Source organism: Spea bombifrons, chromosome 1, assembly GCF_027358695.1.
Source record: "Spea bombifrons isolate aSpeBom1 chromosome 1, aSpeBom1.2.pri, whole genome shotgun sequence".
Lineage (NCBI taxonomy): Eukaryota > Metazoa > Chordata > Amphibia > Anura > Pelobatidae > Spea > Spea bombifrons.
The window spans coordinates 44,599,090-44,615,779 of NC_071087.1; the positions used below are offsets into that span (position 1 = coordinate 44,599,090).

The 16,690-nt window shown below is 38.1% G+C and overlaps 1 protein-coding gene across 32 annotated transcripts in view; it reads right to left on the reverse strand.

Annotated features, from left to right (window-relative positions):
* ANK2 (ankyrin 2) overlaps nucleotides 1-16,690 on the reverse strand; it is a 210,166-nt gene that overhangs the window by 98,533 nt on the left and 94,943 nt on the right. For 9 of the 32 annotated variants that reach the window (XM_053461458.1, XM_053461456.1, XM_053461461.1 and 6 more), the window contains exon 1: nucleotides 12,987-13,455. The exons of 9 other annotated variants lie outside the window; for them this stretch is intronic. In XM_053461458.1, coding sequence (XP_053317433.1) covers nucleotides 12,987-13,127 — 141 coding nt within the window. In that variant the 5' untranslated portion in view covers nucleotides 13,128-13,455. Of the gene's footprint in view, nucleotides 1-3,373; nucleotides 3,701-12,986; nucleotides 13,468-16,690 lie in introns of those variants that run through there. 14 more of the 32 variants (XM_053461485.1, XM_053461476.1, XM_053461474.1 and 11 more) reach the window with 4 other exon arrangements.

Sequence of the window (16,690 nt, forward strand, 5' to 3'; positions counted from 1 at the left end):
GCATAGTTAAGTTAGAGAGGGCTCCAATTGGGAGCTAGGTTTTATTTTTATGATTTGGTTTTTGGAGTTTCAGCAATTAAAAATAAAGTGCTGTTTTGGTTCAAAACTGCTGTTCCTGACTCTGATTGCCCTAGAGGACTGTGCTTAGGACCCCTAAAAAGTGACATGTAGGGCCCTCATGCTACAGGGTTTGTCACAATATATATATATATATATATAATTCCATTTGTGGAAAATAACATAAATGATAGAAACTATGAGACAATAGCTTGTGAGTAGCGTACATATATGTTCTTTATTAAGTGATATGCCACAAATAATGCACATATTACTTGTATTCGTAAAATATTTCATTTTTCTAGCGCTAAACAATGTTAATATCATTTAATGGAACAAAGCAAACCACCCATGAGTTATGATAACATTTTTAGCCCACCATATGGTCATTTTACCATTTTAATGGCAGTTTTAACATACCTGTCACATAAGATATAAAAATGAAATGTTAGTCGATCACCTAAACCTTTTCCTGTTTCGTTTTCAATTTCAGTAGTAAAAACATTACAAAAACAAAATAAGAAGGTGTCCAATGAGCAGCATATAAGCATTTTTTAAAAATATTTTAATAATTAATATTCTTTGGGTGACAAATCTATCATGTGGTCTATTGTTTAATATCACTTTCTCCTAATTCCTTATCTATGCTGTGTCACGTTGCATTCATTGTATCTTTCCCAATACAATGCTGTTGAACATGCAGATGCTTCTCTTTATTTCATACATTTCACACCAAACATATATCTGACAAGTTATTTTAAGGGGTAATCCACTGGTTTTTCATCATTTTTCCAAGGGTATTCACCTAAAACCAAATAAATAAATAAATAAACCCCACAAAAGACGTACCTCCACAAATACTGTATAAATTGTTTCCTAGACGGATAACCTGGGTAAACCCCAAACAGTTAGACACAAACACAACAAAATATATATTTCCTTTAATATGAAATCTCACACGTGGGGTCCAAGGAATCAGAGCATTGAGTCACACCTTCCTCCTCCTCCTCCTCTCCCCACAGTAATAGTCACTGAACTACAAATCTTTTTTGCTCACAGCTTCCATCACATCATGATCACATTATTAAATGTATATCTATGTCATGATATCCCTGTTTCCTTGGGGTCCCTTAAAAGAACAGAGCTCAGGTCATAATGAACACTAGAGGGGCAAGCTGATTCTTTTCTGCTAATACTATTATGTAGCTACATTTCAATCTTTTTTGTGTCCCAAACTCCTTAATTCCTCAACATATATATTTATATGCGTTTTTTTAAGATTTTATGGCACTTTCCTTAAAAAAGGGAAATAGCTCCATTATACTAGATCGATTATATTTCGGAGAATGTACTGTACATCAAACTCAGTAGTGTGTTCTGTGTAGTTAAAAGGAAAAGGGAGGGAGAGGAGATGTAACAGAAACATTTAAATACTTACAGTGATCTAACAAAGTACAGGAGGGAAGCTTAGAAGGGAATGTTACAAGAGGTCAAAGACTAAAACTGGACGGTCAGAGATGTAGATGTAACGTGAGTATGTTTTACTTTACTGAGAGAGTGGTAGATAAATGGCACAGAAATGGTAGAGGCTTATGCAGTGAGGGACTTTAAGCATACATGGGATAAGCATAAAGCTATCCTGAACCTACGACAAGGCCAAGAACTGATTCTCAAATCAGTCTTAAATCAGGAAAAACACGCAGACTAGATGGGTTGATTGGTTCTTATCTGCCTTGAGATTCTATGTTTCTATATTAAGTTGTCAAGTTGGTAAAACCTTAGTTTGTGGTCCTCTTTCCAAGTCCACAGAGTCTAAAGACTCTAAGTGCTCTAGATCAGGAACGATAAGCTGAGTAGAAGGGCCCAACAGTTCTTATCTGCCATCAGAATGCTATGCTTCTATTTTTCCTATTTTCCTCTAAAATATTCTTACACCTCCATACGTTTGTGGAGTGAAATCCAGCAGGCATGATGTAGATCTCTTCATTGCTACTCCTACTGGATTGTGAACCAGCACCTGCAGGTACAAGCCCTATCATGCCAGCCTGTTCTTGATTTTTTTCCCTAACGATGTAGCCAGTGTGCGCCAAAAATATTTCACAAGTATGTTAACTGCTTGCTCAAGGGCACCAAATAATCAAGGTGTGCATGTGACACGTCTCTGCGGACCTCTAATACTCCAAAGACCATTACATCGAATGCTTTGAAAAAAGCAGATACAGCACATAACTAGTAATACAATGCCATATGAAGCCTGTCCTGATGCTTAACCATTCTCAAAAGGAGTTCCAATATGAAATCATGCAGTTACACATCCCAAAAGCTGTATGCCCATTAAAATGTAACGGAAAATAGAATCATTCATTAACAGTCATATAACAGTCATTTGTTATATATATATATATATATATATATATATTCTGTGCTATTTACATTTTTGGAAATATGTATCAAATACATAAATAAACATTTTTACATTTACACTTTTTGTACGAATGTACTAATAGCAAGAGTTGCTTTATTCTTCAGAGATGCTGCTGTAATCAAAGTGTTAGATGTGACAGCAGACTTGGTTCAAACAACCCTAGGATTTATTTACACAGAAGGATTTACTTCAAGTAAACCCAACATAAATGAGAGTGTGTATATTTTATATATCCGTCTGGATTCAAGACATTCTGGAACATGTCAGGAAACTGTGCACATGCAATCTGCGCTCTACTGTGTACATGGACTCGGAGGAAACCCTCAAGATGCCATCCATGCCAGGTGTATATGCGTACAAGTGGATTTAAATTTTTGGCGCCTGCAGAAGTATACCAGACAAGCACACACACACATTTAACCTGCCAATGCAGGCAAATTCCATAGCCACAAAGAAGACTTTGTTTTGTGTTCAGACTTCTCTCAACGTAGAACAATAAAGTCTTGAAAAAGCCCAAAATATTCTGCAATTCACATATCAATATGAGATTCACATTGTTAGCACCGGCACCGGTCACAGCACCGGTCACAGGAAGGTGTGCCACGAGACTAGGGAATGTCAGGTAGCACAAATAGCATGGCTCGCATCTGCATATTGCAGGTATCCGAGCATGAAGGACCAACAATAACATATTCAATAACATATTCACAAGGACATGGATTTCTGCCATATAGCCCTCTTACCCCTACAACATTAAAGCGGAATTGCTTAGCACATGTCAAATATCACTTTAAAACAAGGCATGTCTGTCTTGTCCATCAAGCATCTCTCCACCAGGTTAAGGACCATATCCCCTCTCCCGACTCCCCACCTGCCTTTCAATACACTTACCACAACTTCATGCTCTAATTCTCCTTCGTTCATAAACCCATAATAATCAGAGATTTTATCCAAGTCTGGGATATTTCCATGAGGACTTATGGTTTTGTCTGTGTGACAGGTCTGGCAAAGAGGTGCATTTCCCATAACTATATCAGCAGAATCTGTGTTCTCTTGCTAACAGCCTCGACCGTCAGCGTCTGGCCCGGTTAGACAGCGACCGCTCCTTCGTTGCCCTGTAGAAGATCACCCCCACGTTCTAACCTCTCTGCTGGCTGGACTCACTCTCACAATTCGCTTCTAGCAACTGCAGACACCATCCAGTGTCCATTTCCAATTCAGGCTCAGCCTGGCTATTTTTACACCTACTAGGCCAGTTATGCATGTAAATGGAGTTGGGAGGGGAGTGCTTTCCAATACACAGCCAGTGTTCACAGCACATAGCAGTGTGAAATGCCTCGGCTGTGCATGTGAGCCCTATTGAATTACACCCTGTGTGCCATGTTTTGATTTTTTTTTTCCACTCCCCTCTGTCTTCTGCTTATGTAATGGATGTCACTGATGTATTACCGTACATTCTTCCTAAATGACAAAACCGGTAATGGGACACTTAACTGACACCGCATCCATGGCTGCAATTCACACACACTTACACCCGGTGAATTTAGTGGGCACTTAATAACGGAAACCTGATTACTGAAGGGCAGCAGATTACCTTGTGAGATAATGTATATTCATTTTGATCCTGACTCAAATAGCACATTGGGCCTTTAAGATTTTTTTTTTCATGTATTCATATAATATTATATCAAATAACTAACCTTAAACTTTATTTAAAGTTAAATGGTTCTAAAACCTGGTTTTTGGATAGTAGACCCAACCTCAACCGAAACAATGTGATGTGTGCTGTATTAAAATGTTTACGAAAAAATCTAGTTCATCAATACAATGAGGAGCACAGCTACGTAGTGTCTCATTTAAATCTTAATCTGTTGATTCTGGTCTTGTTATACCCCTTCACTATATGTATTGTATGAAGCGCTGCGTACATTGTTGGCGCTATATAAATAAAAGGTAATAATAATAAAGTCATCAAGACGGGAAATAGTGTGTATCAGTAATAAAGAAGGAAATGGGTTAAAAAAAAAAAAAACAGTGCTACAATGATTACAGTTAATCCATTGGTTTGCCTGGGTGACTAATTAGTGATTTTGTTTTTTTTTAGAGTAACGACCTTTACAATTTCCTTCATGGTTATGAGCTTCACACTCAATCAGGCCGGCTGAATCCAGTGCTCCTACCACTGACATACCTACCAAGACTGCCTAGGACCACCATGCAAGCTTTCCAAATGCAAAGGATTGTGATAGAAGTGAAAATACATTCATCCAAGGAAGGACTCGGTGTATCCAAAGCTTTTAGGTTCGGCAGAGCCTCTGTCACCAAATATCAGACCACTGAATGTAAAATATGTTAAGTTTTGTTTTAAAATATGAAGAAGCATTAGATAACTGGGTAATGACCTATAAAATATGCTATAAAATATGGTCACTTAGCCACCAGATCAACACCAGATCAAGATACTAGATCAGAAAATTTGCAGATACTAAAGACATCCCCATGAATTGTTCTTCCCTCATAAGTTAAGCACAGAAAAATGTATAGGTGAAATAAATACATAGTTACAATCCAATACCTTAAACTAAAACCCCAAAGTTAGTCTAGGTATAAAGTAAATCAATGCAGTATATATATATATATATATATACTATAGCATTACAAGTCCTCATACTTTAGAATTGCTTTAAAAAAGAACAATGTTTCCTTGAATTATGCATATTTAACAGATGGTCTCTAAAACTACCTCTAGTGAAGAACTTCTTAAGGCTCAAGGGTGACTTGACTAGAGAACCACATTGTTGAGCAGGAAATACATATTTGGAAGAAAAAATATTGTACCATAGAACGTGTATTTAATACATATATACCTGGGTTATACCTGCCCTAAACGCATTCTCTCCTTGGGGAGCGACTAAATGGACCTCAAGCAAATGAAAAGTAGGTAAGATTGGATGGGGCATAGATAGCACCTGGACGGGGAGGTGGCTTGACCAAACACCACTCTCCTGGAGATTGCAGATACCTATCTTGAGACTGTGGATGAAGTCCCACAAGTTTGCACGTATGATTCAATATGAAGTTAAAATATATTTGCAAACCCCTTCTGAAACAAAATAGGACTATAAAATGTGCTTAAACACAGTAATTAGCAACTAATCTAATGCAGAGAATATGTGCACAAGCCTTCCCAACTAAACAATCTATACACTAATTAAATCCAATAGATAGGGTTGCAAACCATGCAAAATACACTATTACTCAATATTATGACAAATGATTTAATGCACAAGCGCGATAATGATGGTACAAACTTGCATGAGATCCTCCCCAATGTTTTGGCAGATAATGTCTTTCTCAAGGGAGTGGAATAATCAAAGCACTTTTTCCCTTTTACTTGATTTGATCTATACCGCTGTTGACTACACAAAGGAAATGTACCCACAAACTCTAATCAGATACTTTTGGTATCAGACTGATAGGGAGCAGGGGGGAGAACAAAAATCAATCACATAATCTGTTCCTGCTGGGAGCTTCGTTTTTAAACCACCACGACACTGCAAGAGAAAAGCTGCCAATCCATATAGATTATGTCAGAGAAGATTTAGAACAAACACATGCCCTTAATAATGGGTGTTACACAGTCAACACATCCACAAATATGCACATCTTCAACATACACATTTTAAAGTAAATATCAAAAGATTTTATTTTGATTAGTATAGGACAGAACAGTTATAGTACATTTGACTTCATGGAGAAGAGGTGGTACAAGCAGAATGTGTCCTTTCGAGACAATGAGCCTCCCCAAAGAACATCCTCTTAACAGAAGGGAAGAGTCTACGCCTGATAACATCACAATCAGAGGCATGGAATCCCAGCTGCCAAATACTTTTCCAACTGGGAGAGGTGGCATCTGACGAGCAGTGGGATAAAAGCAACAGGACCCTTGATCAAGGATCTCAAATTAAATAACTTGAAGGACACATGTATATAAATGGATACAACCCTGTAACTGTTTATCTGCCATGCATGAGTACCCGATACGCGCATCTGATAAATAAAATGTACTGAGCAGTTTGATGTTGTGGGCTACGATTTATAAAGGTATTGTCTAAAATGTTTGTATAGCATATTTTATAAATGGAGATGTGTGTCATGCGCTGGAAACACATTCTGTCTCTGTTGGATTTGAACAGTATCCTAGCAACACTACAGTACGTGATTGCAGTTTCCTCCTATACATCTCACAACCAGTCATTCAATAACCATACACATACAATGTAACCATACACATATATCCTTGACTGCTTGTATCACTTTCTGAAGGTGCTGAACAATAAACCGTATTTGCTCGATTATAAGACGACCCTGATTATAAGGTGACCCCCCAAAACGCGAATATTAATTTAGGAAAAAAAAGAAAAAGCCTGAATATAAGACTACCCTATATTTTATAAGACTAAAGGAAAGCAAATTAGAATGAAATAGATATTATTGTTTATGAGGCAAAAGTGACCTACCATACTGAGAGCAACATAGGGCATAAATGTGTACTGGCATCTAGTGGCAACTAAGTCCATCTGTAAAGTCATGTACTAATACCAACATAATCCGTAAATTTGCCTTGATATTATAAAATTATGGTAAATTATCCTACAATTATAATATGATATATACATATTTCAAATGCTAATACATTGGTTTAATTGCTGTACTTAACCCTTTACTTGGTGGAGTCTATCTCCCTGCCCACTTCTCCTCCTACTCATGGCATACTTCTGACTGCCAGTGCCCAGGACCATAAAGAATGGATATGTTATCTCAAACATGTTGTAGTGTTCAAATGCTACCCCTGGTTTCCTCATCTCAACACATACAATGCACTTTGCTTCTATCCAACTCTATCATCCTTTTAAGCAAATAATACATTATACCTTCTGTTTTACTTGCCCATAAGTCCCTCAATGGTATGAATGAAAGTTCCGCCTTAACGCCTTGTCTAGTTTACTGCGTACTGGACACGTGACATGAAACATTTCATTCATTTCTGCGGAATTACAGTGATAAACTTTGCAGTTGAGGTCTTATTTACAATAGTGCATTCTCAAAAGTAAAAAATCATAATTCCATGCCACGTAACAAGCTTTGTCCAGCACACAAGAAACAATTGATGTTGCAAACAAGAATTGAATAATTTGCCAACAGACAAGATTTATAATCTATGAATTGAGAAATTATTGTAGGGGCCAGGCTGACAAATTTAAGAGCCTACAAGATTTACTAAGGAGCCAGGCAGGATGTATGTCTATAGTAGGAATGTAGCAGTTATGGCTTCCTGGTCTTCTACCATACCTCAACTCCTCTGCTGGCTGCTGCCTTTACTACAACCATTTGCTAATTTCCTACATAAGCCCAATGGCACGTAAGCAGCAGCCAATTTTATATATGTTAGCAAAATATCAGGGCTTAGGTCGCGTACATGTTACTTGCTTCTGCTACGTTTATTGATTTAAATGGGAGCTCATCTCCCTTTGACTAGTGTGTGCAAGAAATGCAAATAGCAATGTTTTATTTAAAAAAGGCGAGAATAGCTGTAAATGTTATATTTACAGGTTCAACTCATTAATAAAGTGATATGTTGAGAGCACACCTGGGAACTCTCTGTGATTTGACGTAGAGTCTCTGGTTGACGCCCTGCTCAATCCCTGCCAACATGCTGGGAGGTAGATCTCCTGGTATCTTGCTTTGGGAAGTTCTTAGGTATGGTTGCGAGTATAGCAATTGTGGTGGAAGGTGATAAAAAGAGCAGAAACAGTCCAAATGATGCTAGGGTGACAGTATCATGTTTCCCCCAGATGAACTTCACAACTTTGTTTGGGCTATGGTCTACAAATATTTCTTATATTTCTTCGTCTAAAGCCGTACGGGTAAATTTTTGGCCTTCACAATATTTAAGTGATGCTAGCTGTTTTAATTTGCCATTTACCAAAAGCAACAGAATAGTCGTTTTTTTCTCCCTATGAGCACATGATACAGATATTTGTATCTTTAAACTCCTGCTCTGCAAAGTGATTATACAAAGTCTTTGATTTTGTAACCAGCGTTTAACACAACCTTCAGCGATCAAATTTCTAATTAGAATATGTGCTGGATTACACACAAAAGCAAATGTCTGGCAAGTGCCCATAAAACCAGATAAGACACGGCAAAAAACTAGAGTATGAACATTTGGTGATCTTCATTTCCAAATTAAAATGTTTGCCTGTATTTTGAGAATTGCAGGACAAGCTGTTCAACTATAAACGCAAGACTCAGACAGCATCCCTTTACAAAGGACCATCCTGTGTTCTGAAGGGCATGGAATGCTATTTGATTGACAGATACTGTATTTTTTCTTTCCTTTTATGTAAATTTGTTGGTTTATATAGCTCCATCAAATTCCGTAGCGCTGTACAATGGGTAGACAGGACATAACAAGTAGTATGTAACATAACAAACTGACTTACAGAGACAAAAGGTGAGGAGGGCCCTGCTCAAACGAGCTTACTATAAGATTATATATACAGTGTATACATATCAGTATAATTTATATAATAAATAGAATAGAACATATAATTTTACTATAACTGTTCATACATGGTATTTTAATCTTATGAATGTTTAATCTTGTAAAGGAAGTTGATATGTTTGGTTCTAATAATATTTTTGTATGTTCACGGTACTTCTTATATTCCGTAATATTTACCATCATAAATATTTGAAGTATATTGTATATAATTAAGAATCACAAATTCAAGCAATGTAGTTGAAATTTGTCTTTAAAATATTTAAAAGTGGCCATTTGATGTCTCAGATCCAGATCCAGTTCCTAAAATTCCTTAAATTTTTGAATTTTTTTAAAGAAAGTAACAATAATTTTATCAATAATGTTTTGACTGCCAACTAAACTGCGTAAAGGTCCAGACACCATTTCAGCTCTGTTGATGGAAAGGAAAACTAGTTTATCGTTATCTTTTATTCTGAACCAAATTATGTTCCGCCTGTTATTAATTGTCACTATCAATGGGTCGGCAAAACAAAGAAAGAGAAAAAGACATCAATCGAGCCCCACCCTCCATGTCCAGGAAGCCGCTCAGATGTTAATAAATGAACATGGGCTATTTCTCGGAGGACAGAGCTGCCTCTCCAGCAGTAATTACAGGGACACACACCACAGATTAACCCCGTCACTACCATTTCAGTGTTTACACAGGCATTTTGGAATAAAATAGTGCCAAATGCAATTATCATGATGAAGAGCTCACGTATATTGGTTAAAACTACACAAAATAGCTTGTCATGTGTTATCCTTGCACAAAATAAAAATATGAAGTATGGCATATCTATGGCGTAGTAAAGACTAGTGTATAGGAAAACAAAGCCTATAATGTCAAAGAGAAATTCAAGTAGGGTGCTGGCCCTTCGTCCTTTGCATCTGCAACCCAACCCTGTGAACCCACCATGTCTGTAGCGAAGAGGATACATGCAGGAAGACAGGCCACAGGCGAATGCGAGCCATCAAAGGATTTGATTATGGAAGCTGGTTATGGTATTTGCAGGCCAAGTAAATAGTCTCGAAATGTCTGTCCTGCTTTGTATTGTCTATATGTACACTTACAAAACCATCACAACACTGTTCACTGTTCAAAGGGAAAAAAATAAGAGATACCACTAGTATTATAGCAATTTCAAACTATTTCAGGGGAAGATTACCCTTCTGGGCAATAGAAAAACCCCTGATGGGTTGCAGATTACAGAATAAGAGAGCATAATATTGCAGCACCCTGTCTAAGGCGGTGTGGGGACTCCCAAGTGGAGCAAAGACATGGAGCACCTTGGGGATGGGAAGAGGAATGTTTGTTTTTAAATAAATATGGGTGACAATGTATCGAAAGTATGGTGTGCATGTTTTGTAGAGTTTCTCAAGATTTTAATGTTATAAGTTCCCAGACGTATCTTGGCTGTCTTCTAGTTGCTCACTCAAGCATAATGACATGGCACTTCTCAGCAATCTAGCCGGGGGAGGGGAGGCCTCAGCATTTTATGGCATGCAACCAGTACCAATCGTATAAAAAGTTATGGTTTACGCAAAACCATTGTTTGCCAAGAAGGAGAAGGGCGCTCCCCACTTGCACTAACTACATTGGTACTGTAAATGGATCCAAATTGTCCGACTAGGGCAATGTAGAAATACTTTATCAAGTAATATCAAGGTCTGTGTAACATACATCTCTCTGGCTATCACTTAATTTGGTTAGCTGGGTATGATGGGAGTTCAATAACAGCTGTGGGAGGAGGCCCATTCGTATAATACTGCAACATCTACAAATATCAGATATCAAAATCCATGTTTGTCATGAAATTACACACTTAGGCTGTTAAGGTCCCGCAGTAGAATACAGAACTAGAAGTATCAAAACAGACAATTTTCAACATTTACTAAAAGGTAAGCAGCTAATGGAACTAATTGGGGGGCTACAGCAAGAGGCATTATTGACAGAAAGAGGGAGGTCGTTCTGCAACTTCACAGATCACCAGTCAGACCTCATCTAGTGTACAGATCATGGGACATCTCAAGAAAGGTATAACCAAGATGTAAAAATCTACTAAGCTGGCAAAGGATTTTCAATAAAAAAAATATGAAACAGTTCAGTATGTGCAGTTAGGGCTAAAGAATGGATGACACAAACCACTCAAATTCATAAAGATAGTAAACTCAGTATAGGAGGGAGGCATATTTTAAATTAAAAATGTTTTGCCAAGAGGTCACAGCTGAGAACGAGAAGCCTAAAGGTTCAGTAGTTACTTCACTGTGGTTGCTACATTGAATAGCCTCCAGCTAAAAGGTTAAAGTAGTAAGTGAATTTAAACATCCATGAGAAAGATTTGAGGCTATCATGGACATCAGACAAGGTCAATGACCAACCAATGCCCGAGGTTGTACTGGGCCCAGGGTTTCTATCTTCTGTCGATTTCTAGGCTACAAAATGCTTCACTTTTAGAACAATAAAAAATACGGTCATAATTATGGTCTGTAGAATCTGACAGAACTGTCTGCCATTTTCCACCTGTTGTAAAATGCCCTAAGCTTTGAGTCAGGCAGCCCACTATGGGAATGACAAGATCCATATTGCCATTTACCAACACTAGTGAATGCCTTATTGATTTTTTATTTCATTCTATTCATTTTTATAAAGAAGTCCTTCCCTTCTAGTATACCCAAGGAGTTTACCATCGGTCACACGTATACTGCTTAGTGACTTGGGAATTTGCATGAAGAGTAACAAAACAGAATATACACTATATTATGCATTTATTAAAAAATATGTATCTAATTGAAAGCATGTATTCACTGGCACAAAGGTTTAGATGAATTTCAGATGTGATTGTCCATGGTTAGAGAGTAAAAGGGCACGGAAGGTTGGAAAATACAGAGATTTCTGTAAAGCTGCCTTAGCCAGCTGTGCTATGCTACTTTATGTAGGTGTCGTGATATTGCAGTATACCATAAAATGGTAGCAATTGCATGATAAAAAAAAAAAAAACATTTTACATATAACTTGGCCATAAAGGCTGGTATTTATACCTGAAAATGGCAGACATAACATAAGGATATCATGGAATTAGACATGCAATATATTGCAGAGAAAGCAGCATTAATTATTGACTGCTGCAGACACATCTTAGCAGCTGTGTACTATATAAAAAGCAGCTTAAACCGAAAACAATATTTTATAAGGCTACACGAAACCACAAATCTCCACAAATAGATCAACAGTCTATTTCTAGATTTTTTCTGGGTAAAAATCCATTTGACTGGCCTGTCTCATTGTACAGTGCTATGGAATATGATGGCGCTATATAAAACAATAATAATGACTATGACCCTCTTACAGTACGATATTTTTCCCCACTCCCAAATTGGGGAGCCTCTTCAAACTGCAGGAACACAAGGAAAAGGTCTGAAGGTGGGAAAATAGCTTTATGTTAACCAGCAAGTTCATTAGGGAAGACCTGTACAGGAGCTGGATACATCTGTATCCGCAACGCATATACTAATTTATGTTGGAATATTCCCCCAGCTGTTCTGCAATAGCATGATGTCCAGCTGGCATGATGAGGCATGAGGAAGGTGGGGTCTGTGCAGTCACAGAGAAAAAGTCTTCATCGTTCTAGAGGAGATCTTAGCACTCTAATAATAATAATAATAATAGGTGACGTATTGAGATTTACATTAATATACAGATTTGCTCCTCTGCATGTCTCAGTACAAGGAGCCTGGATAATTGCCCTGAAAGTGGTCTTACTTATGTACCGCAGAGGATGCTTTAATATTGGTGCCTTGAATGTTTAACTAGGCGAGGATGGATTTCAGCATAGATGGATGTCAGGTGCTAGAATGTAAGGGAGACACTGATGTGTGTCTGCAGGATTGATGAATGGAAGGGGCTATCATTCATCATACCTTACGTTTCCGATCCACTCGATCCCTGGGGATCTTACGCCTCCTTCTTTCCCTCTCTTTCTCCCTCTCTTTCTCTCTCTCCTCAATAGCAGGTAGTTCCATCTCCCGTACTTTTTTAATGGAAGCAGCCGCATGAGCCATTTTGAGAATTCAAGTACCGGCTCTACAGGTTTAGGTCTTACTAAAGGAAAATCTGATGTTTTTTTCCACAAGGTTGTGGCTCCCGGCCAGGACTTCCCTCTGTATTCCACCAAGCTGCTTCAAAATTACTGCCCTTGTCCATATGCTGCAGCGCCCGCGAGACACAAGCAAAATGATGGCTCAATGAATAGCAGGTAAATGGCACAAAATGTAATTCACTTGAAAAATCTGATCTTTCAGAATGGCAGGATTCCAGATTTGCACGGACTGTCAATAACTGCAAGCTTCAGACCAGCTGACGATCCATCCCTTTAACTCCTCAGCAAACCAGAAAGGTCTTCTGGGACCTTTCTATACAGATGCGTCCTTTGACTAAAGCCAGGAAGAGGCCACCTTGAAGAAGCTGGTGGGGGAGAATGAGCTCTTTGAAATTCCACAAGCACCTCAACGCAGCGTAAGAATGAAAATGGTGCAGTCTGACTTAATGACTGCTGTTGCCGCTGCTGCTAGGACTGCCTCAGATGAAACACATGACTTGTTTCCATTCCCCTGTCCCTCTCTGCCTTTGCTTTTAATTATATCGTTGCAGCTCTAATCTGAAGCAGGGCCGGCTGTGTCCGGTCCACCTGCCTCAGACAAGTACCATTCTAGAGCACGGATGAACGAGCCTGGAAAAAAAAAAAAAAGGCATTCGGAATTCTCACGTCTTCATCTGCAGCCAGCACGTGAGTTTGCATAAATCCCAGCCAGAAGAACATAGCCTGGAGGTTTGTACTTTACAAAAATAATGAGAATAATTATATTATGAATTCTGTAAGGTGACACCAGTGTATCTCTTTGCTTCCTTTCCAGATAGAGTCTTCAATGAAGAAATAAAAAATGACTGATCATTATGATGCTTTAAGTATTTCAGAAAAGAGGCGTTATATGACATGACTATACGTGCCTGTTAATTTGATATTATCCTATTATATATGTTATTGCGGTTGCTTTGACATTCATTCACTTTAAAATCAGGTTATATAGAAATCATCGACGCTTCACTGTGATGCCTTCATGCCATCCAGGAGTATCACAAGAAAGGGCATACGAAAGCTAGTGCCAGAGGTGCCAGTCATCTCCTATTTCTTATCCTTAAAGACATCAGGACTTGGAACACCTTTCAGAAATAATTATGTGTCACAAATCTCATACACAAAGTGTAAACCGTTCACGTTAAATCTTACACTTGGTATTTCAGCTAACAAGCAGGTCAAATGCAAATCAGAACATGGCTGGCACAGGTAAACAAGAGTCCGCGCCGTGTGTAACTGGTATAACACAACCTGGCATTCATTGGTCTACTGGACACTACATAGTATATGTATAACATACATTACAAGCACAAAAATGTTGCGGAGTTGTTGCCTTATTTGAGTATGAATGATACAGTGTTGGAGGCCAAGCTCTGCAGCATCTGTAAATCTGTAGCAATTACAAAATAAAAGTTTCTGCTGACTTCTCCTAATTAGCCCTTTGTGACTGCAGAGCACCATTCTGGCCTGATAAGTCTCTATTGGATAATGCAGGAGGAAGAAAGCAGCATGCTGAATAAAATGAGTCGACTTGGTACATTTTGTTTTATTGTTTCCTAAAAAAAGGGATTATGCTGTTATTTTCTTGGGATGGTATTATGCATATTATTTCACATAATGCAAAACGCAGACTCTCTGGGACCATGGATGGCATCATAACTAAAACAGTATAAGTCAGCCTGGCATGTTGTATGTCACACAGACTGGTACAGCCTTTGCTAGTCTGGCTGCACTAATGGGCAATATTATACCAAATAACCTATCTGACTTTGGAAAATATCAAAAAATATAGGATCTTAGTTAGATCCTTAAATAATTAGTTAACTCTTTAGTTGCTTTAATTACATGAATGTGTTTAGATATACACCAAAGACACAAAGAAGCTCTTGGTAAAGCCATGTCCTCTAGCCAACCAGGAGAAAAGATCCAAATGGAAACTGTATTTTGAGTTTCACTATTAAAACAAATGATTCAATTCAAAGAATCAAAAGGTAATAACATGCATATAATAAAATTTCTTATACTGCAACACACCAGAGAGAGGTGTGCATAAATACCTGCTTAGCTGAAAACACAACTCAACCTCTGCTATTCAAAGGGTTAAAAGGAACACCCAGATCCCCTATGTGCAAGGAGGGGGGCATTAATTACCAGCAAGTGTGTTGCGGATTCACAAAGTGAATTAATTCAATTGGATGGATGTGCTGGCCAGCTGGCACTTGGAATATTAAAGCCGGGCATCCCTTAGTAAGTGACCTCTCTGATGTTACATATTCCATTCCCACCAGGACAAACTCAAGGATCGCTTTGAGAACATAATTTGTTTTTAGCAAAAGATTGGCACAAAATGAAGTCGGACGGATTCCCGTGTGATACAATAGATTTTTTTTTTAAAAAAAAGATACACAAAAAATCTTATGAAATGTTATTTTTCAGATACAAAAATCCTGGTCTTGCCTTAGTTGTAATCTCCAATGCTGTACTTACATCCTAAAGAGCAGTGTCAAGATCAGAAAACCCAACGCAAGAAAAGGAGGCTACATATCTCCCAAGTGTCCCCATTATTTTTGCCTCCCCTGATGTCCTCTTTTTGTTAACCCCTTAATGACAAAGCCCGTACATGTACGGGCTCAAAATGCATTGTTTTCAATGGGTTTAGATAGATTTAGATGCTGGATAAGAATGTCATACTAATGTGCAATTTATGTTCGCTTTTCTTCTTCCATTCCATTACATAAATAGCTATGTCACAAAAACACAAAGAAGCTCTTGGTAAAGCCATGTCCCCTAGCCACCCCTTAACCACACCCGAAAAATATTTGATATCTGATACATGTATGATATCAGTCAATAATGTCTATTGTTTTGTTCAGTAACGTCTATTTTGGTACTTTAAGGGTGAATAATCAGTAGGACTGGGTGTTTACCAATTGCAACATTCCTTACTTAATAAACTGTTTTGAAATTGTTCTGTTTTTTGATCATTTCTTTCTATAGACAACAAGACTGAACACTGTGTAACACAGCACCAAACAGCTCGTGGGCGAGGTGTAGGAATGTGGGCAGATATTACGGATAAAGCAATCTGGATGCAAACCGGGTAGAACTTGTATTAACATACAAGCTACATTTACAGAAAGGCTTGTACTTTATACCTAGCTCCCTGTATTAGTTGCCATATATAAGTACTTGTATGTGCTTTATGGTAAACATATGCATGGACAGCCTTGTGGCTAATTTTATGAGAGTTGTGAGGGGTTGATGACTTTTAGAGACAAGTTGGCAAGGTTATTAGATGAAGGACCTCACTGTCCTCTGATGAAACCAGTCAGAGTTTCCTCCTTAGCATGCCTTGAGCCTTAGCTCTCCTGAGATTTTTAACAAGCAAGTGCAGTAACAAAGTCGATACAACACTGATCTAATTAAAGAAACCTTGGGCTTGGTTCAATAAAAGTCCCCATGCCAACTACTCATGTGCATAGTGATTTA